Source organism: Python bivittatus, unplaced genomic scaffold, assembly GCF_059951505.1.
Source record: "Python bivittatus isolate LINGU-HERP-01145 unplaced genomic scaffold, Pbiv_v1 ctg000020_np1212, whole genome shotgun sequence".
In the NCBI taxonomy this organism is placed as follows: Eukaryota; Metazoa; Chordata; class Lepidosauria; order Squamata; family Pythonidae; genus Python; species Python bivittatus.
The window spans coordinates 65,003,896-65,030,567 of record NW_028277030.1 but is presented as its reverse complement, the minus strand read 5'-3'; the positions used below and the strand labels follow the sequence as shown (position 1 = coordinate 65,030,567).

The following is a 26,672-nucleotide window of genomic DNA, read 5'->3' as shown; positions in this document are numbered from 1 at the left end:
GATGATTGGTGGGGGGCGGGGGTTGTGCCACAGCAGACCTGTTATGCCAGTGCTAGTTGGGGGGAGTTTGCTGACTGCAGGCTGCCTCAGCAGTGGGTTGGCAATGAGGAGGCAATGCATTGTGTACCCATCCTCTACAAACAATTAGTGAGACATCTTCCTGTCCCAACTTGCAGAATGTATGGATGAGCTCATGATCAAGAGAAGCATCCTGATAACTAGGTATGAGACTTTTAACCTGTTTCCTGTTTTAAAGAAATGTGTCCAAGTACAGGAATATTGCAGAGACCATTAAGATGGGCTTTATCCAGGAAAGATGAAACTAATAAAACTGTCAAGAAAATAATTTAATATTTTTCAACCAGAGATACAAGGAGAAACCCTCCTTGGAAAACAGCTGTCTGTCCATGAAAGCACAGTAAAGGCATGCTGGTGGTGGTGGTAGGGATTAGAAAGGAATATTGTATGTACTGTATGTACTGTGTGTATGTATTTTACCAAGTGTTCTGTTATTAATTAAATGGAGTCTCCATGTTTTCTTAACATTCCCCAAATGCCTTCAGATTTTATCCTTTTAAAAAAATACTGAGAATTCTGTGGTAGCAGAGCCTCCCCCTGTCCCTCCTGTGTTATAATACGCACTCTGGCATTACAGTGTTCTCTGTCTTAAGAAGCACAGGTGATAAAATCAGCTCATAAGAGAACCTATCATTTTGTGCCCATTCAGTCACTGTCATTTTGATGGACTGATAAGACAGACTTAGTAAACAGAAAACGCTAAAATATTCAACAATGCTCAGAGGCGTAAGATTGATCAAGTGGACTCTCATCTTGGAGGGGAAAATCCAACCCTTAACACACTCATTTGCAGTTGACATTCTTCCTGTGGAATGGTGGCTAGTCCCTATTGGTAGAGGCCTAGTAAGATCTTCTGCAACAAAACCAAATTATTTGGGCACGTGGCACAAAATCTTGTAACTATCTTTATCTGTCCCTGGCACTAAAATGATTCAGAATTATATTACCAGATTTAATAAACCCTAATTTGCTTCCTTTCATGGATCCCCTCCATGAAATCCAGAAGCAACTGTCTAGGGTGCTCAAATTGAGAAGACTGGTGGCATATACCACACACAAACCCTTTCTTTCATTTTATTGATAAGGCTGCCCCTAGCTTTGCTTTCTCTCATAACTTCAACAATTCCACAGATACTGATGCGTATTAGAACCGAAGTCAAGTTCCTATGAATGCCTGTTTTTTTGTTTGTTTGGAGGTGGGGGAGAATAATAAAATGAACAATGTTAATCCCTAATTAAAGTAACAGTCCTTTTACTTTTTTTTCTCTTTCAACAGTCTCAGAACATGCTCTTTCTTACCCTTCTTTAGAATCTTTGTATTTCATATTTGTTAAAAGTTGAGAATTTCACTTTATGGTCAATTATTCTTGGAAGTTATTTGTACTTGTAAAAAAGTATTAACTGGCTGGAAATTGTAATCCCAATACATTTGAAAGGTACTGAATGGGGAAAGCTCTGGATAGAGTTCTACACAACTCAGGAGTCTATGTGAATTTTATTATTATACATTTATTACAATATGATAAATCCTGTGATGAGAAGCACTGTTTGAAGGAAATGCAGCAGTGCCTTGACAAGTCCATGTCTATTATAGGGTTAGTTCCTTGAAATTTAGTGAATGTGAACCACAATCATTACTGATGAAATTTTAGAAGGTATCTGTCTGTGCTGTTATACAATGGCATAGCTGCTATTTAATTCAAATGGACACAGAGTGCCACCTATTGCTTCCAGAGAGAAAGTTCAACCGTACCATCATTTTCTTGTGTCTTATTTCTATATCTTCAACATATCTTGAATCAATTACATGTTAATAAAGTCTGAAATATAAAAGGAACAGGACACAAAATGTTGCATGATTAATTTGGTATCCATTAATATTAATATTTTGTTTTAGTAAATAAATAGAAAACATAACTGGTATTTGAGGCATTGGGATAAATTGTAAAAGATTAATTCCTTTGGAGGAAATGTGGCTTTTGGGAGTAGATCTTAGAAAACTATTATCACGAGAGCACAAGGCACACTGTCTTAGTCAACCACTCTTTAAAAAAAAGTAGTGAGCAGAGAGACAAATCTTAATATGAATACTAGTTATATAATACAAATAGTCATATGCTCAGCTCATCATAGTTTACAACTGTAATTCTCTGAGGCGAGATGGCCAATAAAGTTGTCACTGTACTTCAATACAAAATATGTTGATTGGGATCCAAACTTATTCTATTGAAAGAGGACACACTAATATAATAAGAATTTAAGTCAGGCATAAGTAATTGAAATCCTTTTTAAAGTAATGATTCTATTCCCATTTCAACCTCAGTGATTATACTCTAATCTGGATTTAAATGATTTTTCATTGAGCAAAAACTTATACAATTGGGTCATCGAATTCTTATCCAAATAATATACAAATACTCTATTTTAAACAACACAATCTTTATTATAAAACATGGATCAATCCTTTGGAATAGGTAAAATGTATCAGGAAGAAAATGCCTGAACAATCATTACTTTAACAGGATCAGTTATAAGCCAATGAACGCACACCTTAACCCAAGCAAAAAGTTTATGCTCCTAGATCTTGTGAAGGCATGACTGATAGAACACATTCTAATGTAAGGATAATCTATTTCATTCCTCATGCTGAAATAAAATTTAAAAACAATTGCAAGTGTCATGGATTTACTTTAGAAAAAATAAACAGAATTTGGAATTCACCAGAGAAGCCAGTTTTAAGAAAGCAAATACTAAATGCATTCAAAAGGACTTCAAAATCCTAGATAATCTTGGTTTGTCTTGACATTTTGAAAGAGCAAAAAAGGCATTTCTGTATGTCTCTGTACTTCAGTACATTTCTCAATGGAATTCAAATTTGAAAAAGGTTTCGTGGGGTTAATCAACAGATGCATTTCCATTTTCTTTAAAAATCAAGCTTCCTGCTATATCAAAAATATTCTGGGTCTTGGGTTCTGGGAAAATTAAACTTTGGTATCAAGGGTGGCAGAGAAATGTTACTTTAAAGTCAGCAGAGCAGGGGTTTTCCAAATGACTGCACAGAACTAGAGCAGTTGCTACAATGGGAAGCTGAAGGTGGACTTTTTGAGGGGAGCGAGGGAAGGCTTGTCCTATTTCAAGAATATCCCATATTCCTACAATTCCATCTTCAGTATCAACTAGCTTGTTCCTAGTGTGACTCCTATATGGAATCTGATTTTTTGATAGAGATGAATGCCTACTGTACTCACAAGGCTTTCTGATGTCCTTACACCTAAGACATTTTGAGAGAGTGGTTCTGAATGTATTTATCAAGACGCTGACTGAGATCCCATGGCTGCTATATCTGAACAAAGAAATTCTTCTGGTATAAGACAGCTTCCCTTGTTATTTATCTGTTACAGTTTATGGTTGGATGCTCCTTTTACTATATTGTTGAAGTTAGGGAATTTCTCATGAATTCCTTAACCACAAAGAGCACTCGCAAACTATCCCACCACTCTTTAGAATGTCCTACATTTTTTAACCCTTTGTTGTACAGTTCATTCAGAGTTGCCCTCAGTCTAAATTAGTTGACTTCTGTAAAGTGAATCTTACATATGTAAAGTTGGTATATTGTTGGCCTGGAGTTAGTGGTTGTGATATGTGCTTATGTGTACTATTTATGTATATTATGCATATGTGTGTGTGCATATATGTACACATACAAACATAAGCTCACACAAAACCTAATACCTGCATTTTATATTTATTATCAGAAAAGGCCCCAAGTTATTAACCAAACGGCATTAGTTGTTGTATTTGGTTATTTGCAATAATCAGCTGGTTATACTGGACTTCATTTGTTACATGACTGAAAACAATTCTCAATTTTTTCTGCAGATACTGGCTGTGATTTGTAAATAAATAAATTGCTACTTGATGAATTTGAGAACTTAACTGTAATTTTTCAACAGCGCCATATTCATGTTATCCAGCCACAAATATTATATATTTCAGAGTCTTGGACACACTGCCAGTGAGGTTTGTGGGTAATCACCCCAAACCAAGCATTTCATAAACATTAGGAATCCACTGTTTTTTCTTCTATCTCTTGATTTTCCATAGTGGTATCAGAAGATGAAGCTTCTCCACCTTCAGCTCCTTTAATTAAAGAGAAGTGAACATGAGAAAAAGTATTAGCTTTACAAAGAAGGACTCAGTCAAAACATTCAGATCATTAGGAGTTTGGAAGAATTTTGCATTATATTTGCTTATTGTAATACTGGATGCCCAGAGTTCTACATAGAATTCAGAAAATATATGCAGCTTAGGAAAAAAAATAGGTATTTATTACGCAACAATTGAAAAAGTGGTGTGCTACCTGTCATTGTGGTGAAATTACAAATGAGGCAGCTTCTTGGCCTATGTGACTTCACATGAAGTTGGAAGGATCCTTAGAAAATTACTTAATAATATGATGCCTTAACAAAGAACATTTCTTAAAGGTATTCAAACAGTAAAACCCTTGATAAAATCAAAGCAAGGTAGTTTTTGAGTTTTAAAAGTATTACCTTCCGACATGGAGAGTTCTGCTAATTTGTGTGGCAGTTCTGACGTTCCAGCCCCAGCAGAAGAACCCAGAATGTCTGGTAAGGCATTTCGGCGCCCTGCCCGTCCTGACGCAGCAAAATCTGTGACTACAGGCTCAACATCAGTCATCTCTGACCTCTTTCCTCATAGCAACATCTCCTGAAAAACACCAAGAATTTCTCAGCTTCAACAGTCTGGTGGCCAAATACAAACCAATCTTGTTATTTAAGAGAAGAAGGCAGATTGTTTTCTGAAAACCAGGATGTCAGGAGAGGACTGAACCAACTCTTCCTTGGTAAACACTGACAGGTCTCAGCACATCAATGCTGAAACTTTATCCCAAGAATCTATTTCCCCTTTTCCCCCTTCTTCACTTTCCACATATTTTTTAACAGCATTCATGAACAGAACAAAGAGAAATATCCAGTGACTTCCTGCAACTCTACATATTTGAGTGAGCTGTTTCTTGCTATTTCCATATTGTTTTGCCAGTCAAGAAAAAGAACACTATTTCAGAGGAACATTTTAAAGATAAAAACAAATCCTTCCCAAAATTTGAAAATACTGCAAAAAGAAAGCTTTGTTTCAAAATGATGCCAAGTGGCAAAGTTATCGCTAACAGCAGGTACAACAGGGGCACAGGTTCTGTTATATGGTGGACTGATCTATGAGAGAAGGTTTCAGCTATCAGATATTCTTTTCTGCTAGCCAGGACACACTTTTTAACTGTTTCATTAGACAGGAAGAGAGATGTGTTAGTCTATGTCAGCCAAAAATCAGGAGGCTGGTAGCACATCTGACTAGCAGATTTTACTAAAAAGCATAAGCTGTTATGAATTACAGCTCACTCCATCAGATGCATGGAGTGGCTAAACTAACATAGGATTTAAATTGGGATGAGGCCAAGGGTAGGGAGGAGGGGAAGAGAAGTAGTTATGCAGACACAGGTTATATGCAAGACATATTAACAACTGCAATATATTAAAACCCTATTGCGTTTGTTGAGACCTTTAGAGAGAGCCCGAAACCTTTTGATATATGTGAATTTCAGCAATCAATTGTGGTGTCAATGCCTCTTTTTTTCCAAAATGATCACTTTGAAATCTTGAAAACAGTATCCTAGGAGGTTGAAATGCTCTTGTATTATTTTATCCTTGTTTTGAATCCTGGTGTCAAACTTGTGTCCATTAATTCTTTTGCCCAAAGTTTGTCCTGTTTGTCTGATATAGAAGCCAGAGGGCCACCGCTGGGGCTGCCAGACCCCTTCTGATATTAGACAAGAGGGCTATTTTGCATAAATGCAAGTACAAGACAGAATTCCCTATCGTTTGCAGAGTTTATGCTAGATGGCTTGGTGCTGGGGACGGGGGAATACTTCCTCCAGGAATTTTAGGAATAAATTGAAATACAGCATGTTCTATATAAAACACAATGCTGTGGTCTCTAGAACTGCATTATAATAAATCAGGTATTTCATCCTGATATAGAAACAGGTTCACTTTCCAAGGGGGATCCTACCTTTAGATTTCCAATGTCCAGGAGGAGAAGGAACCGAATGATAGGGGGCTGTGCCAAGAGAGGCTAAATCCTCAGAACTGAACGTGCATTTTAGCTATCAGGAATAATTTCCCTCCATTTATTGTAATTCTATATACATTGTTTTGGCTCTTGTTTTAAATTAGAAATGGTAAATGTAAAAGTGGGGAAGAAACATCCTAGATACCTCTTTTCTTTTTTTGTGGCTTAGGAGTTGATTTGAAAACCAATGAAGATAGAATTGGTAAATGTTGCATTAACTGTTCTAAGTTCTCATGGGGGAAAGGAACTGAGAAGCTATAGATAAGATCAGGAAATAGCCTGACACTGTTCTGGATTTTATTTTATTTTTGCTATAAATTTGCTAACATTTGTTAGCCAGTGTCACAATAGCATGTTTTTCCTTTCTGAATTATGTTGGAATACAGGGGGGGGGGGGAGGGGTTGCTTCAATGTTGCTAGTTTTGCCCAGAAACTCAGTTTAATTTAATGTAGACAATCTTATCAGTGTTTGCTCCTATTTTCAGAGGTTTTAGTTTTACCCAGATTATTTATGGTGCAATCAATCTGAAAAATCGTATTGTTAATCAACCCTTAAAATGAATCAGTTCAATCCCAGACTTAAATAAGTGATTCGTATTTTTTTCTGGACCTGTAATTATTTGGTATATGTAGAATGTGCAAATATGCAAAAAAAGTATTTTCCATGCCAAGTTATGAGTCATCAGGATAGATCAAACATTCACATTCCTTTATAAAATATAAATTATTTGTAAATGTTTCCAGGAGTCTTTTTGTTTCAAGAATACAGTGGAACCTCGGGTTATGAATTTAATTCGTTCCGTGACTCTGGCCACAACCTGAATTGGTCGCAACCCGAAGGAAATTTCCCCATAAAGTTCAATGTAATTACTGTTAATCCGTTCTGGCGTGGAGGACAGGGAGGCGGCTATTGCTTGGAGGGAGAGTCCCCCTCCCTACGACCACGTGTCAGGGGCGGAAAAATGGCTGCGGACCACGTCAGGGGCAGAAAAATGGCCGCGGACCACGTGTCAGGGGCGGAAAATGGCCGCGGATGTGTCAGGGGAGGAAAAATGGCCGCGGACCACATGTCAGGGGCGGAAAATGGCCGCGGACCACGTGTCAGGGGCGGAAAAATGGCCGCAGACCACGTGTCAGGGGTGGAAAATGGCCACGGACGTGTCAGGGGCGGAAAAATGGCCATGGACCACGTGTCAGGGACGGAAAAATGGCTGCGGACCACGGGTTGGGCAGAAAATGGCCGCGGACCACGTGTCAGGGACGGAAAAATGGCCACGGACCACGTGTCAGGGGCGGAAAAATGGCCGCGGACCACGGGTTGGGCAGAAAATGGCCGCGGACCACGTGTCGGGCGGAAAAATGGCCGCGGACCACGTGTCAGGGGTGGAAAATGGCTGCGGACCATGTGTCGGGCGCAAAATGGCCACGGACGTGTCAGGGGCGGAAAAATGGCCGTGGACCACATGTCAGGGGTGGAAAAATGGCCGCAGACCACGTGTTGGGCAGAAAATGGCCGCAAACCACGTGTCAGGGGCAGAAAATGGCCGCGGACCACGTGTCAGGGGCGGAAAAATGGCCGCGGACCACATGTCAGGGGTGGAAAAATGGCTGCGGACCGTGTCACGGGAGGGAAAATGGCCGTGTATCCTGCTCATACCCCAAGGCGGAGTTCGCAAATCGAGGTAAATTTTTGCGGCCAGAGCTGGTCGTAACCCGAAAAGTTTGTCAACAGAGGCATTCGTAACCCAAGGTACCACTGTATCAGGACCAGTAGGAGCTGAAAGATGAATAGGCATTGCCTATCTGGGGAAGCATATTAGAACATAATGCAAAGTTAAAGTAAGCAAGCATTACAATGTATTCAGATTTTCATACAGACTTCTTTTAAAACCAGTCAAGTTTAAGACCAAAAACTAAAAGAAACACAAACTGATACATTCATCTCTATCAGCAATTAAATTTCCATGCCAACCTAACTGAAGAATGTAAATCATTTTAAGTCAGTAAGAAACAAACAAACAAAAAAAACCTTCTCCCATAGTTTGGTCCTGGATATAGAATCAGAGATCTATGAAGGCAGCATACAGTGACGCTACATTATTAATTGAATATTTTTCAGTCGAGTGCTGTAGGACCAAGCATTGGTCGATGGTGCCTGATCCAGCCAGTCCTTAAGTTTATCATGGAGGTGCTTAGCATAAAGTTTGCTGATTATGTTGAGCAGCATAATTGGCCTGTAGTTAGCAGGATCATCTCTCTTTCCCTTCTTGAAGATTGGAACTATAATTGCCAGGCCCCAATCCTTGGGGAACTTACGTGTGGTTTTGACTGACTGCATATTTCCATAAAAAAATAAAATTATATAAATTCAACAATTATACAATACAATTATTGCTTCTTTACAATTGGGAAACAAAACTCCAAACATTCTTTGGCTATTTATTGGTGTTCTTGACCCCATGACATTGCCTTCATCAAATCCCCAGTTCATGAATGTCAAATTATCATTAGCTATACTGGCATTAATATCCTCCTTATTCCTACAATGTTGGTCTCAAGATATGTACAGTGTTATCCTCAGCACCCATGACATAGGTGTCAAAGTCAAATGACCATTAGTGGATATGATCAAAGTGGTAATTAATGATGCTTTAAGCCAATGTGATCCTGACCAGCCCCTTCAGCCTCCATTCTTCTTTTGTCTCACCAAAGAGGTAGATAAAGCTGTGCATATAACATCCTGAAGGAAATACACTATGTAGCATGTATTGTTTCCAAAAGAACTTCATGGATGTGTCCATATGGTTGCTGTCAGGGTGCAAGCTTAACTTGAAGACAACTTTGTTATTTTTCAAATGTCTGTTACCAGTTGGATTGGGAGCTGCTGCAGTGTTACTGGTCCATTGGATTTGTACAGATATGGTAGAATGTGTACTCCTGAAGCATGGCAGATTGAAGTAGCAGGAGTGGTTCTCTATCTACTGTTATTGATCATTCCATGTTGGGTGCTTGGAGAAAACTGTGTTAGGGAAAATTCCAAGAACAGTAATGGAAGTGTGACTACTTTGTACTACAAAGGGAAGTTCCATCCTCCAATGAGTTAGTCAGATACTATGGATGTGTCCACACGGTCACCAGGACTTGAGCTTGATTGATACTTTGCATTACTAGTTAAATGTAAAGAACAGGCTGCAGTGAGGGCCATTTCTGTGTCAGCAGTCAGATTAGCACGAGACTGCTCTAATTCATTGTAACTAAATGGCATTTTCTGTTTGTGCTTTGCTGAATAGTGTAATATTATCATAATGGGAAGGAGAGAGAAATCCTAAGTAAGAGTGTGGTCTTCCATGACCTGCTGCTATTGACTCAGTCTTCTTCATGTTCCTTTTCTCCATCCCCCAGGCAAACATTCTTTTTTCTACTTATGTGAGGGTTTCAATTCTATTATGGCAGAAGGGGTTGGAAGAGGTAGGGTGCAATATGAATATTTGCCTTTTATTTTAAAAGCTGTAACAGGATTTTACATATGTTTATTTAGAGTAAGCTTTACAAGTTTAACCACAGCATAAAGCTTATTTCATAATAATATAAAGCTTATAAATAATTGTTTATCCAAACAATTCCAAACATATCCAAATCCTGACAGGTTTGAGAAAGCCTCAAATTTTGGAGTAACACAACACATATTTTAGGAGAAAAAAACAGCCTAGTGAGAACTAAATATTGGTTTAGAGCCATTCCATTCCATTCATAATGAAATAGACCCACTCCCCACTCCACCCAAAACAAAATAGGTTGGCACCTCATACAGAAGTATTGTACCCTGTGCCATTTTGCTGTTGTTCCCACTTATGCACTGCTTCTGTTGGAATATCTAACATCTTGTCTTTTTAGCTTCTATTGGCACTCTTATTTTAGAAAACAATTTTACAATAAGCAGGAAAAAAGCAGGGTAAACATTTCACATTTTCTAAGAACTTAAAAAAACAAAAACAAAATTGAGATCATTTTCTCTTAAGTTATATACCCTCGAACAAGTCAGATTATTTTCCAGTGTTAGCTACAAGTGTGTGGTATTCTTACTTGGTGATGCAATTTTACAATTGTACAGAGGAAAGCCGGCAGGCAGGGAGGGAAAAGAGTCTGCTGCCGCTGCTAAAACTCTGTTCCTCTAACACAGCAGCCATTGAGCACAAGTATTATGTGGGAGAATACCAGGAGAGGGGGAGAAACAACTGCAGATACCATCCAGGTCACCATTTGTAACTGGAACCACTGCATTTTTTGAATGAATTGAGCTGTTTTGTGGATTCTGGATACAAATAAAACAAATACACAGTACAAATAACAATAGGCTCAGTACTTTAAGGCAACTCTCAAACATTTTTACTAAAATCAGGGAAGTCACAAGTCTGATTTATATGTTAAAAAAAAAAAAAGCACAGCTGAGGACTCAGAGAGGAAAGGGCTAGAGGTATTATTTTTAACTCTAGAGAGGGAGCTTCCTGATTCAACAAAGAACATTTTTTAAAAAATCACAATACTGTAGCAGCAGTATGCAGAAGAAAGAACATTTAAAATTTGTTCCATCAATCCTAGTGTAGTCCATTGCCCCATATTAAGGGCTGGATTAGTGGGAAAGGAGTTTCAGTGTCTCACAAGATTAAAAAAAGAGCTGAGGATAAACTCAAATTCCAACTAAAAATTCACCTAATATAACAATAAACTACTCAGATTTCCCCTTCTGTAACATGAAATCACCAGACTGACTGCATGCAGAATCTGTGCTCTATACCCTGATAGGCAGAGATGTGTTATGCTTTTAAATGCCTAAATAATACAGAAAACAAAACACATTTTCACAAGAATGAGAAAGTGAAGGAACTCATTCTCTGTTGCCAAAATATTTTTGCTTGAAAAATCTATGTCGGCAGGTCTCATGTTTTGACCTGCAGTTTCCATTGGTGAATTTTGTATTAAAGCTGCTATTGGATTCGAGTGCCATGATGTCCCCTTTTCAAAGATAGCTTAAATCTGTGTCCTTCTCCTCCCAACCTCTTTGCTGGCTTGAGTGAACATTTATTTACCAAGTCATACTTTCACCATTCTCCTTTACTGTCACTTCAGGATGTTTATTTTTCATACATTCCAGTGTAACTAGATAATATGTCAGCAAATTTGTAAGCAACTGGAACTTTGCATTCCTCAAATGTTTATATCTCACAAATGTGCTTTCCTCAGAAATGAAGAGTTTTGCAAATAATCACACCTGCACAGTTACTCATTCAGCACTCCATTCCTTTTGTGAACCAGCACATTTAGAATTTCTAACCTGCTGTAGATTGATAGGTAATAAATCATTTCTACTCCCAATACCCAGTTGGTGACACTGTACCAGTCTTGATGCAATTAAACTTTTCAGTCCTTGTACCAAGCCCACACTGGACATAAATATTACCATCTGCTTCACATCAATGGATCAATTTATTATGCCAGAGAAATCTACAAGGTCATCTCTACAAAAGTCTATGCAGCAAAATACTGCTGGAGACCCAATAATATGGCAACCTATACTCTGTATCCATCATCAGTTAGAGCAATCATACCATCTATACATGTGAGCTTTTATAGAATAGAATAGAATAGAATAGAATAGAATAGAATAGAATAGAATAGAATAGAATAGAATAGAATAGAAGTTTATTACAGTCATAGACCAATACAACTAAAAATGCACATAACATGTCTACTTAAATATCTTAGATATAATAATATCAAGTAAAATCTATATCATAAGTATAATTTGGCCACCTAAATGTTATTTATACATGAAGTCAAACGGCCTATCCTATAGTGTTATTTATTACACTACATAATTATTACTCCTTAAATTATAATATCCTACCATTATTAATCGTTAGCTAAAATAAGGTGATGATAAAATGATAATATCTAAAACTGAAATGTGTTGGTGATATTTCTGTCTGTTTTTTCATGATCACCTACTTAGTCCACCCGTACCAAATCGATTCCACTCAGCAAGGCCCCCTGGCTCTCAAAGTAGTATTTTCAGGTCTCTTTGGGAACTGTTAATGCAAACTAAAATACTAGTTGGCTATAATCCATTACTGCAAAACCTTTCAGCAGCTTCCTATCCGATGCTGACGGATCTTTATTGCTGCCGCGCAGAACCTGGCTACCTGCGCTGTAACGTAAGGCCGGTCATCCATGAGAAGCATTTGAAGATAATCTGATTCTTGACGGCCAGGCTGCTTGCTGATCAGGGGTGCGAGCAATTTACTCCGTGGGACTTGGTAAAAGATACAGCGGAGGAGAACATGGCCCATGTCTTCTACTTCCTTGGCATCACAAGGGCAAAGTCTTGCAGCTAATGGAATTTTTTTGTATTTGCCATCCAGCACCGCTGAAGGAAGAACATGGCAATGGGCTAGAGAGAATGCTTTCCGCTGACTGGGGAGCTCAAGCTGCGCTAGATATCTGGCAGCAGTGACTGTATACTTGCTACATGGCAGGGACAAAAAGGATGGAACCTTCCCTAAATTTGCTTGAAGTTCAATATCCTCTGTCCTTTGCTTTATGGCCATTCTTGCCTGCTCATAATTCATTGCTAGAATCCCAGCCGAAGAATAGCCTACATGTGAGCTTGTCAATTGCACTATTGCTCCCATTCAAAAAAAAAAAAAAAAAAAAAACCCAAACCAATAGCACTTCTCCCATTAGCTTGTGAGCTTGTGTGTTCTTAACTGGAAGCCTAGCCAATTACTACATTATTAAAAAAAAAAAAAAACATACCCCAGTTATTCATCTCTCATTTTCAAAAATAAGCATTTTAAAAATCCTCATATACATCTCTGAAGTCATTTTATCTCTAATTGTCAAATTTATAAATCCTACATTAAAATTACCATCATGCAGATGGACAAAAGGACAAAGCTTTGGTACAAACCCCTACCCTACTATGACGGACAGGGATATTGTCTGCTTCCCTTGATTTATGGGTGGATTAAAAATATAATAGATATTCATACTTTATTCACAGAAAAATGCTAGTTGCAAAAGAGTCCTATTATTACTTCCTAAATTATACCTTCCTAATATTACAATATTTTCTGGAACATAATTAACAATATGCCATCATTTATTGTATGTTGATAACAACAACAAAAATCAAGCTGAAACAAATCACCAAAAGTCATATTGAAATGGCTACCCACTTTCATTTTCAATATTTTTGCAAGTCTGTCCATCACTGTTGATATGTAATGGTAGAAAATTATAAGTTTATAGTCAATGAATGCAAGTTGTTATTGCTTTTCTCACAGGGTGGTTCACCTGTCTGAAGTATTTATATCCACCTTTCCATTTCAAGACCAAGGCAATGAATAACAACAACAATAATGCCCATTATTACATTATTTTAAAAATAGAAGCCAAGAGCCAAGAAAGAAATAGAGCAGCAGAACAGCAATACTGTATTCACTGGAAAGGAAGATGCCTCTGAAGATAAGACAACGTACATCACACCCCTGAAAAAGGAAGAGTAAAAGGAAAACAACATATAACGCAGAAAAATCATGTGTATGTTTAGTTAAACCTTTCAGTTAGAGTTGTTAAGTTGCAACCAATCCTAGCAATGTCTTCCAACTATTCAACTAATTTATACATGTGACATGCTTTCATATGTATATATAGATATTATGTGTTAACCATTGGATCTGAAGCCAAAAGGATGTTGCAGAGAGGGTCAGGAATCTCCTTTAATACAGCTGAACCTTTTCTTGGGTTTGTATGGTAGCCTGGGAATATACAAGTTTGAATTAAGGAGGCACTGACAGAGTGCAACAAGGTCCAGCTTATGGTCCATAGTGTGTGGTCCAGAGGGAAATGGAATGTTCTGACACATTTTGCACATCCTTAATACAAATCTGCCAGAAGCCACACTCTCCCCAGAAAGGCAGGTCCATTGGGGTAGGGTGGGGTGGGGTGTGAACTGATTTATTACTAACCATAGAGTTGACTGTAAAATAAGATACCCCATTTACAAAAATGGATCTGCATTTGCACGTAACAACCATTCTCTCCTATGAACCCAAACAACTGCACACAGAAATACACAAATACATAGACTTGCATGCCCAATTCCCTCTCTTTTTCTAGCAGAAACAGTACAAAAAAGAAAAAGAAAAAAGGGGAGGAGGGAGATGAGAGATGGGCTAAGAGGAAGCTACAGCTGCCCTGAAGGAAAAGTTGATCTGGGAAGGGAAAACTGTATGGAGAGGAGGAAAGATAGAGATAGCTGGAGAGGGAAAGAGAGAGAAGAGAGGGAAGCCAATGCTTAGGCTCAACAGAAAGGGTTAAATTTACCAGGTAAACCACTCCTTGTCAAGCCAAAGTAATCTTTGGGCTAATTTTCAAAGGCATCAATGCTTTTGAGCAGCAAGGTATGCAATCATTTGTACCATTCCTGTTTTCAACAACTTCTTCTATTCTTACTGACAAATGTAAGATAATCCCCCTGTTCCAATTCAACAGTAATTATCGCAGAAAATTCCTTGAATATACCATATACAAACATCAGCTTGCATTACATAATAATCAAGCTCTGAGCCTTCCACAACTGTCAAAAAAATTATTCTGCTTCCTCTAAGGCCCCGGTGTCATATATTGAGGAGTCTTCACTACGCATGGAAGTGAATAGTTTAAGCCTGCAGTATGTGTGTAAAACATACCTACCACTTCTTTTCTATATTTGATGCTAATACTGGGCATCAAATTATGTAACTGCCCCAATATTGGAATTAAACCAGGAAGACCTTTCTAGATAATCTTGTTTTCCACCTCCCCTCTTAGGATTTTGGTGAAGATAACTTCAGACAGTAGATCAGTAATTCATAAACTGGGGGTAATTACTCCCCAAAATGATTCTGCTTCCTCTGGAGGGAAGAGGGAGCCTTTACTATATATATGGAAGTGAACAGTAATTTGGGGTAATGGAGAAATCTATAATTGCTTGTTCGTGAGTTGAGATTCCAGTTGAGGATCCAGTTGGGACTGCCACTGCTGAGACATTTGTGCAAAACAACAGTCTCTGGTTTTGGTTTTTGTTTTGTGAGGATAATGACAGGGAAAGGTGTAATTGGGTCAAACAGTTGAAGAATCACTGGAGTAGAACCACAGGTACCATCTTGCACTCCATGAAGCCCATGGAGGACTTGGTTGGATCATTAGTAATCACTGTTAATGAAAGCTGTTCATCAGTGGAACAAGAGGTCATTTTTGTGATTCCTCCTTCCCATTGCATTGTACCCTCTCCAAGTCTGCTTTGGAGGGTTGGGGAATTGGTGTAAGGCATCAGGTGTAAGGCCTGACCTGAGGAGATTACTCAGGTATCTTCACACATGCTTGCTTCCTCAGTACATTAATTCTTATTACCTATGACTAACAGCCTCTCTATTTCACAAGGATCTTGTTCTTTTTGTGTTCATAGTTGGTCCAATTTGATATTTGATATGACATTTATAGCATTTAACTATCTTTTGTAGTTTTTGTACAATTCTACTGAAATGGAGAATAATGATAGTAAAAATTACAACTCAGACTATGGAACAGCATTATCTTTGATAATGGCTATTATTATAAAATATTTATAAATTAATTTGGCTTTCACTGATCTTCCCTTGCTCTTTTTTGGCTCACACACACAATCCCTACATCCCCAATGTGTTCCACTCTCGAAACTCTGGAAGATTTGGGGGTTGTATGGTGGAAGGGTCAATATACTGGAAAGTAAAAACTCATACTGCTGGCAGATGCCTTCCCATTGGTAGATAGATACTATAGGGTATAGTGAAGAAACAACTATCACACCATAACTTTTATGATTGCCAATATGTACTACAGACAATAATTACAATTTCTACATTTCATCAAGTTACATGTTCTTTTTATACCTACCTACCTACCTACCTACCTACCTACCTACCTACCTACCTACCTACCTACCAGAATAAGGAACAAAGATTCCATTTGCATTAATCACTGCAGCATTACAGTAATGATGGTGTGGGTGGGGGAGAAGAAAGGGGCTGTATAGTGTCAAATAGAAAACTTGGGAAAGGCGTGTGAAGGCATCCATGGGTGCAAACATCTGGGAAAGCAAATGAAAAGAATGGGATTAGTCAGGATGTGGAAAAAAGTCCCTAGAAGTAAAAGGCAGACTCTTGGAGATCTGCCTTCCCGGCACAGACAGAAAGGACAAGAAGTGGGGGAATGACCAATCAGGACGTGCAGTGCAACTGCCTGGACTAAACACCAACCCAGCCCCATAGCCATACCAATACAATCGGTACTGGAATTTGTTAAGTCAGCTTCAGGAACAGCCAGGACCAGCATGGGAGATATGCAACTTAGGCTGTTGAACTGAACTGCTTAAATTCCTCTAGTCTAGCTTCATTCATTTCCCTGTGGGCATGCCAGAAAGATTTTATGAATTCCTAGTATTTGTTGTTCAGTTGTTAAGTCGTGTCCGACTCTTCGTGACCCCATGAACCATATCGCACCAGGCCTTCCTGTCCTTCACTGACTCCCTGAGTTTGCTCAGTTTCATGCTCATTGCTTCAGTGATGCTATCTAACCATCTCATCCTCTGCCGTCCTCTTCTCCTTTTGCCTTCAATCTTTCCCAGCATCAGGGTCTTTTCCAAAGAGTCCTCTTTTCGCATTAGGTGACCAAAGTATCTGAGCTTGAGCTTCATTATCAATCCCTCCAATGAGCAATCAGGGTTGATTTCCTTTAAGATTGACTGGTTTGACGTCCTAGCAGTCCTGGGAAGTCCTAAGAGTCTTCTCCAGCACCACAGTTCAAAGGCATCAATTCTTCGGCGCTCAGCCTTCTTTATGGTCCAGCTCTCACAGCCATACATTACTACTGGAAAAACCATAGCTTTGACTATGTGGATCTTCTTTGAAAAAGCAGGTGACGTCTCTGCTTTTTAATATGCTGTCTAGGTTTGCCATAGCTTTCCTCCCAAGGAGCAAGCGTCTTTTAATTTCATGGCTGGAGTCTCCGTCTGCGGTGATCTTGGAGCCCAAATAAATGAAGTCTGTTACTGCTTCCATTTCTACCCCTTCTATTTGCCAGGAATCGAGGGGTCCAGATGCCATGATCTTAGTTTTTTTAATGTTGAGTTTCAAGCCAGTTTTCGCACTCTCCTCTTTCACCCTCATCAAGAGGCTCTTTAGTTCTTCACTTTCTGCCATTAGGGTGGTATCATCTGCATATCTGAGGCTGTTGATGTTTCTCCTTGCAATCTTAATTCTGGCTTGTGATTCTTCCATCCTGGCATTTCTCATGATGTACTCTGCATATAGGTTAAATAAGTAGGGTGACGGTATACAGCCTTGTCGTACTCCTTTCCCTATTTTGAACCAATCAGTTGTTCCATGACCGGTTCTAACTGTTGCTTCTTGGCCCGCATACAGATTTCTCAGGAGACAGGTAAGGTGGTCTGGTACCCCCATCTCTTTAAGAATTTGCCAGAGTTTGTTGTGATCCACACAATCAAAGGCTTTTGCATAGTCAATGAAGCAGAAGTAGATGTTTTTCTGGAACTCTCGTGCTTTCTCCGTGATCCAGCGAATGTTGGCGATTTGATCTCTAGTTCCTCTGCCTCTTCGAAACCCAGCTTGTACATCCAGTAGTTCTCAGTTCACATACTGCTGAAGCCTAGCTTGTAGGATTTTGAGCATAACCTTGCTAGCATGTGAAATGAGTGCAATTGTGTGATAGTTTGAGCATTCTTTGGCATTGCCCTTCTTTGGAATTGGAACATAAACTGACCTTTTCCAATCCCGTGGCCAGTGTTGCATTTTCCAAACTTGCTGGCATATTGAGTGCAGCACTTTAACAGCATCATCTTTTAGTATTTTAAATAACTCAGCTGGAATACTGTCATCTCCACTAGCTTTGTTGTTAGTAATGCTTCCTAAGGCCCACTTGACTTCACTCTCTAGGTTGTCTGGCTCAAGAACAGTGACCACACCAGCACGGACATCAGGGACATTAAGATCTTTCTTGTATAGTTCTTCTGTGTATTCTTGCCACCACTTCTTAATCTCTTCTGCTTCTGTTAGGTCCCTGCCTTTTTTGTCCTTTATCATGCCCATCTTTGCACTAAACATTCCTTTGATATCTCCAATTTTCTTGAAGAGAAATCTAGTCTTCCCCATTCTATTGTTTTCCTCGATTTCTTTGCATTGTTCATTTAAGAAGGCCTTCTTATTTCTCCTTGCTATTCTCTGGAAATCTGCATTCAGTTGCTTATATCTTTCCCTTTCACCCTTGCTTTTCGCATTCCTTCTTTCCAGAGCTATTTGTAAAGCCTCATCAGATAGCCATTTTGCTTTCTTGCATTTTTTTTTCTTTGGGATGGTTTTAGTTGCTGCCTCCTGTACAATGTTCCGGAGCTCCGTCCATAGTTCTTCAGGCACTCTGTCTACCAATTCTAATCCTCTAAATCTATTCATCACCTTCACTGTGTACTCACAAGGAATATGATCTAAGTATTCCTAGTATATCTGTTTAAAAAGGTTTGTTCTTTTTTCAAAACTAGGAAAAAGAATTCTAGATCTACAGCTCTACTGTAGCATAGCAGAGGAGAACCTATATGTACGGATCTGAACAATATATGGGAATAGCTCTGTATTGAATCTTCTCTCCTTAGGACTCAAAAGCATTAGAACTGGTCACAGGTGGAAAAGGGATATATGTCACAACATTTTATTGCAGTTCCCAGTTGTGTCTCTGCTACAACTGAATTAAAAACAGAATTGGGCCTTCCTTATACACATTCCTAAGAACAGTCTTCTATCAGTAGTGTGAAAACACCAACTTCTGATACATGAGTAAATTACTGGGTTCCAATCATTAGAGAGCAGATTGTCACAGTTGGAAAAAGCATATGATACAACCCTTCAGAATAGAAGAAGATCACAATTTAAAGCTCAAGCAAGTACACTCAAATGGAAAGACTGAAGCACTGTCATATGTTTAATTCATATGAGATGAAAACAAGGCTGTTTCTTAAGAGAAATGAATTTGTTCACAATAGGCAAGACATGTACAAGCTTTCTATAGTCTCAGATCAACCTGACAAACATTAATGCAAATCATTCATGCTATCCTAAGCACTTAAAATGGATAATTGAGATTTATAGCCCTAAATCCCAGATTATGGCATTATTCAGTATGAAACTCCTTAAATCTGTCAATAAACCCACTAACATGCATAATAATTTGATTGTTACTTAGGAACATGATCTCCTAAACAGGCTATCTAAAATAACCTGAGGAAAGGGATTAAAACAAGTTTATCAGCTTTGGGGAAAAAATGTAGGAAAAGACAAATGAGCTCATATTGAGGCCTGGAGAGCCCCTTTGATTCTGTTTTTCCTTTTGTAAAGCATGACAATGGGAATTCATTATGCCATTAACAAGCGCCACGCTGAAGCTTATTCATGTATCACGTTTGGCAGATATCAAACAGCTCCTGTGAGTCACTCCTGCATTTATGCACATCCATGAATATTACCTATGCTAATGTTACAAGGAACATCAGAGGAAAGGCAGATACACTGAGACCCAGCGCCAGGCCCAACCAAAAGATTCCTTTGTTCACAGATTACGCTATACTGGGAAACAGATGCTTATGTACAGCTTTCAACTTTTGTTTCCCACACAAACATACCGCCCAAAGTGTTTTTCCTCTTTGGCTTTGGGAGCTTCAGAGCTACTTCACATTTCAACCAAATGCAAGGTTTGCAAATAAAATGCACATCATTTTTAAACAATCTGAAAGCATGTTGTGGAGCTGAAATTGGCCCCCAATTCTTGAAGCTGCAGGCCTTAGAGATTTTGGTGCCCTTGGATAGATTTTGATAGCATTGTGGCTTGTTTTAAATGATGTGCTTTTGCTTTTTTCTTGTTTTATTATATTTGATTGTATAAGTTTGTGTGTAGTTTTGAGGACTATGAAGGGCAGAAAAGCAATTTACCTTACGCGTGTGTGTGTATGAAAAACATAGGTGTATTCCTTTGCATATCAGATTCTTGACTAATTTAAAAAGCCTTTTGTTAAAACATTCACAAAAGCTGTTAGGCAGGTTTTGTAATGAGAATATTCCATATAATTTGGAGGAAATAAGACATTACAGATTAGATCTTGAGGAACCTTGATGAAAGGAATCAAATAATGCATTTGCTTAGCCCAGCTCTTTCTTTCCTGCTCCATGCTGAGATTCCCAAGCTGGATCTTTGATCCTATTCCTGTGTGACTTATTTCTAAATTAGCATGCACTGAATTGTTCTACATGTCAAACACAAATTTAATATCACATTAGGACAGGTGCAAACAATCCACGGCTCACAGTGATGCCCATGAGCCATTTATTTGAAGCCTCCACAGCGAACCATGCTGAACTGAGCAGCAATAGCCCAATTGTAGAAATGCTTGGGTTTTCAAATTAAAGGAAAGCTAAACTGGTCCTTGGATAGATCATCATGAAGAAAATCTATGCGGTCGCTAAGAGCTGACATTGATGTGATGGCTCATAATCAAAACTGGTCCTTAGTTGTTTGGGATCCATTGACTAGCAAACACATAGTGGATAACTAAGCCATAAAACTGAATAACTTTTTGGACATGTGAGCTTCAAGCCTGAGACTTTACTCTCTTGCTACTGCCATCACTCAAAAGTTCAGTGCTCTTAACAGTATTGCTCCTACTAGCATGGGTGAGGCTGGCAATAAAATGTTGCAGGTGATTACTAAGTACATATCTACTTTATGTTAGCAGCACACCATTCAATAAAGATATTTATGTTTTTAAGTTATATTTCAAGTTGTTAGCTTTCCAATTCAACTTTCAATGAGTCATACAAATAGTTTTAAAAATGGGGGAAGAGGAAGGTGCAGACTTTTGTCTACTGAAAGTGGAAACAGGAAAGTCAAAATAGGAACATACAGTGCATTCGGAAAGTATTCAGACCCCCTTCACTTTTTTCAATTTTGTTATGTTGCAGCCTGATACTATAATTGTTCAAATTCATTTTTTTTTCTCATTAATCTACACTCAGTACCCCATAATGACAAAGTAAAAACAGAATTTTAGAAATGTCTGTAAATTTATTAAGAAGAAAAAACTGAAATATCACATGTACTTAAGTATTCAGACCCTTTACTCAGTACTTTGTTGAAGCATCTTTGGCAGCAATTACAGCCTCGAGTCTTTTTCGGTATGACGTGACAAGCTTTGCACACCTGGATTGTGGGATTTTCTGCCATTCTTCTTTGCAAATCCTCTCAAGCTCAATCAGGTTGGATGGGGACCGTTGGTGAACAGCCATTTCCAGGTCTCTCCAGAGATGTTCAATAGGGTTCAAGTCAGGGCTCTGGCTGGGCCACTCTAGGACATTCACAGAGTTGTCCCTAAGCCATTCCTCTGATGTCTTGGCTGTGAGGTTAGGATCGTTTTCATGTTGGAAGGTGAACCTTCGGCCCAGTCTGAGGTCCTGAGTGCTGTGGAACAGATTTTCACTGAGGATATCTCTGTACTTTGCTCCATTCAGCTTTCCCTCAACCCTGACCAGTCTCCCAGTCCCTGCTGCTGAAAAACACCCCACAGCATGATGCTGCCACTACCATGCTTCACTGTTGGGATGGTATTGGGCAGGTGATAAGCGGTGCCTGGTTTCCTCCAGATATAACATTTAGAATTGAGGCCAAATAGTTCAATCTTGGTTTCATCAGACCAGAGAACCTTGTTCCTCACAGTCTGAGAGTCCTTCAGGTGCCTTTTTGTAAACTCCAGGCGGGCTTTCATGTGCTTTGCCCTGAGGAGAGGCTTCCGTCTAGCCACTCTGCCATAAAGTCCAGATCAGTGGAGGGCTGCAGTGATGGTTGTCTTTCTGGAACTTTGTCCCATCTCCACACAGGATCTCTGGAGCTCAGTCAGAGTGACCATCAGGTTCTCAGTCACCTCTCTTACTATGGCTTTTCTCCCCCAATTGCTCAGTTTGGCTGGATGACCAGCTCTTGGAAGAGTCCTAGTTGTGCCAAACTTCTTCCATTTGAGAATTATGGAAGCCACTGTGCTCTTGGGAACCTTCAGTGCAGAAATTTTTTTGTAGCCTTCCCCAGATCTGTGCCTTGCAAAAATCCTGTCTCTGAGCTCTGCAGGCAGTTCCTTTGACCTCATGGCTTTTGCTCTGATACAATATGCATTGTCAGCTGTGAGGCCTTCTATAGAGAGGTGTGTGCCTTTCCAAATCATGTCCAATCAATTTAATTTGATTATTGGTGGACTCCAATCAAGGTGTAGAAACAGCTCAGCAATGATCAAGAGAAATGGGAGGCACCTGAACTGAATTTCAAGTGCTATTGCAAAGGATCTGAATACTTATGTCAATGTGATATTTCAGTTTTTCCTTTTTAATAAATTTACAGACATTTCTAAAATTCTATTTTCACTTTGTCATTATGGGGTATTGAGTGTAGATTAATGAGAAAAATGAATTTGAACTATTGTAGTATCAGGCTGCAACATAACAAACTTGAAAAAAGTGAAGGGGGTCTGAATACTTTCCAAATGCACTGTAACTACCCAAACTAGATTTCTGCAAGTTTTGTATGTAAGGTTGGGAACCAAATCTTAAATATTTTAAATTGTTGGTCAGGAAGCAGGTGGGCAAAGGCACCCCTTCTGGTCTTGTCTGGCTGACAGCTTTGAAAGCAAAGCTTGAGTAGACTTAGAAGACTACTGACCAACAGGAACAGTCATGGAAATTGAAATGGTGGCGGTCTCCAACTAAATGCTGCTGTTTAGATCTGGAGGGAATTTAAGGTAGGGCTCATTAGCTGCACGAATCTGTTATTTAGAAGAGCCCATGAACATGAGCAATCTTTTTCTCCCCAGTGGGATCTGCCAACCATTAAACACAGAAAAAAGACCAGCAGATGTTTGTCTCTTTCACTGAAAAATGTTGTTTATAATACCGTATACCTCTGCATACCTTAAGATTCTGCCCAGAACCTTTAAGTGGCTTGTAAGTGACCTGTTTTGCTTTCAGAACAGGGACATCCAAGATTGCTTTTAGGCAGAATGTTTATTTAGAGAGTATTCACAGTAGCAGGCTTTCAAATTAAGGAATTTAATACGAAGGGATGAAAAGAAGGCAAAGAAACGAACAAGGAAGTAAACTCAGGCACTAATTCTTCAGAAGCATTGGGGAGGGTGGTTAATAACAGCAATGATAATAGTATTAAATTTGGAACGGAGAGCATTAATGAATCCTATGGCTATAGGCTAGTTTGGGAATACATATATACATACATACATAATGAAAGAAACCATATCCACACTGTTGCCAAAAAACATGGATTTTTATTATTATTATTATTATTATTATTTATTTATTTATTTATTTATTTTATTGGATTTCTCCACCGCCCATCTCCCCCACAATAGGGGACTCCATGATATCCATGATATCGAGTCCAGCTGTACTCAGGAATTTATTTCATTGTTCTATAGGCAAAAACATCACTGGTATAACTCTACTAGATTCCTATTTTTTTTCTGAAGATTTATTTCCCTATTTCTGGTCAGGCAGAACATCTTTTTAAGAAGCCAAGTGTATAAAAGACCAGAGTTTAAAGGATTAGAAAGTTGAGTGGTCAGCTCAGTTAGCTTCGTCATTGCCTTCCCCAGAAACTGGTTCATTCTGTAACTGAAGGATGGAAGTTCAGAGGCACTGATGAATACATTCTCAGTTATGTGCAGGATGAAGGGCAAATCATGGAAATGTTAGCAAGCTGCTAGCTCTTCCCTTTTCATATGATCCTTAATAGCTGATATTAGCTAAAGGAAGAATTATCTTTGATCCTCAAAAAGAAGGGGCTTGCCTGGAATAAGGAAAAAAGGCAAATTAGGTATTGATATGGAATGCTATGCAGATACCTAAGCTTGTAGAACTAGAACTTGAGGAGAAAATAATCCAGAATTTACATCACTATCAAAGCAGAAACTACCAATTTCAGGGTGGAAGGCAGGATTATATAGAATAATATGAACAGCAACTCTGACTCAAGTCTTGCAGTCTGAGCACATAAACATTAGTATGAAATATACCAAAAATATGCTTCTTCTGTGTGGCAAGACTTTCTCACAATATTACTAACATTACACTGAGTATATGCAGCAAAAAGCTTGCTTCTAAGCATTTTAGATGTTAGATGGCAATAAAGAACCTAGTCTAATTTTTATCCAGTAACAGGCTGTGTGTGTGTGTGTTTAAAGAATCTTTCATGATAACTGTTCAAGTGACATATATAAACAAGTGTCTTAGTTATCTCTGAAGTTTGCTCAGGACCATTAGAATATTAATAATAATAATAATAATAATAATAATAATAATCTTCTTCTTCTTCTTCTGAAGAGTATGCTCTGATCGTTTCCTATCTTAATGCCTTATAACATTTTTTAAAAATATTTACTGAGAATTTTATATACGGTAAAAGTCAAATCTAAAGAAAAAAAAGAAAGAAAAAAGTTGCAAGAAAAAAAAAGAAACTAAAATTATGAAACATAATGACTTCTGACCTTTTCTTCAACAGATAATTACAATCCTATAATCCTCCCTCCTGGATGTTATACAAATCCCTTCAACCCTTCACTTAGCCCACATCTTTTTCAATCCTCAAACTCATAAATCAACATAAATTCAACAAAAAGTCCATATAAGTTTTCCAGTCTTTGGGAAAAGTTTGTTGTTTTTTCTGACCCTATAATGTCTTTGCTTAAAGCTTTGTTTTTTTTGGGGGGGGGGGCAGATGTCCACTAGTTATTGAGTTCAGAAAGTCGCACTCATCTCCATAGCTTCCATTTGTAAAGAGATGAACAGAATGAATGTTAAATTCATCCAATTCACGACAGGGCCTTCTGCTCTGACTCACTGCCTTTCCCCTGAATGTACATGTGAGAAAAGAAAACAAACCAATAAGCTGATGGGATGCTGCTAATCTAAAGTAAACCCACAAATCTAATTCCATTTATCTATCTCACTGACTTTTAAACCTTGGCTTAGTGACTTTCCATTTTATAACAGTCTTCCATTCCATATCAGTTTGATTGGCTAACTACACTCTTCAAGAACATAGCACAAAGCAGCATCTGCAGCAAAAGGTTTCAGCACATAGCCTCAAACAGGACTGCTACTATTCAGGGTGTCAGCCACCTAGTTACACCTCTCCCTAGGTACAGGTAGTCCTAATTTAGTGACCACAATTGGGACCAGTGACTCAGTTGTTAAGCAAAATGGTTGCTAAGTGAAACTGTGACTGTTTATCTTACTTCAGCTTTCCTTTGCTTTACAGACCTGCAAAGGTCATAAATGTGAGTATTGGTTGCAAAGTTCTTTTCTCATCACCACTGTAACTTCAAATAGTTGCTAAATGAGGACTACCTGCAACTATAAGCTGTAAGAAGCTGAAGCAGGCATTTTGTTATTGCTTCCAATATTTTCTCTCCCAATTGACCATTCTATAGCTATTTAGCTTGCTGGATCTTCAGGAGGCTTTCCTGGAGAAGAAGAAATATGTTCTTAGGGGTCCTCCCACCCCAGAGATAGAGAGATAATTCAAAATATCTTATTTTCCTTTACATGCCTGTTGGTTTTTTCAGACCTTCTGGAGAACACTCTTCACTTTGTTTTGCCACCACTGGAGACACATCTAATGGTGAGAAGCGAAAAAGGCCTTATTGGGAGTTCTGGAAGTCAGGTTGGTTCCTTTTATTTCTGTCAATACTCCTTTTCACAAAGGCTTTGAGACAATAAAACCCCTAAGTGCAATATGAACTAGGAAATAATAAAGTACAAGCTACATTAGAGTGTACTGACTATAAAGGAAAAAAACAACAACAGAGGACTGTAACCTGGCCAGGGAGCATGCCTGCCATTGATTTAGGTAACTATTCTTTAGTTATGATAAAAAGATAGAAGAAAGTCTGTTGTAGTTGAGAGGAAGTGCAACTAAATGAAAATACCACCTCATTTGAGGAACTATGAGGATGAATGTAGAACTAAAGAGACCTTTGTGAGAAGTTCTTTTGGGAAATGGTACAGACCAGCACCATACAGACTGGTTTTATCCCCCCTGGATTTCCAGGGGGCTTTTACTAACAAACAATTAACAAACATACTTATTACTAGGCTTATACTATATACCACTACCTATGTCTCTATCTTATTCTCACACCATCTATAGCAATCTGTTGCCTGAGCTTCAACCAAAGTCTTTAGTCACCTTTAAGTGACCTGAAAGTTGGCGTCTGTCAGCTGCTTTTCCAAACTACTGAAGCAGTGGTTTTGTCT

General features: G+C 38.7%; 1 protein-coding gene across 5 annotated transcripts in view; it reads right to left on the bottom strand.

Moving 5' to 3' along the window:
* Positions 1-1,560: 1,560 nt before the first annotated feature.
* PKIB (cAMP-dependent protein kinase inhibitor beta) overlaps positions 1,561-26,672 on the bottom strand; it is a 45,213-nt gene continuing 20,101 nt past the window's right edge. For all 5 annotated transcript variants that reach the window (XM_007429950.4, XM_015888378.3, XM_088140030.1 and 2 more), the window contains 2 exons: positions 4,629-4,806; positions 1,561-4,218 (listed from right to left, as the gene is read on the bottom strand). In XM_007429950.4, coding sequence (XP_007430012.1) covers positions 4,139-4,218; positions 4,629-4,776 — 228 coding nt within the window. In that variant the 5' untranslated portion in view covers positions 4,777-4,806 and the 3' untranslated portion in view covers positions 1,561-4,138. The remainder of the gene's footprint in view (positions 4,219-4,628; positions 4,807-26,672) is intronic.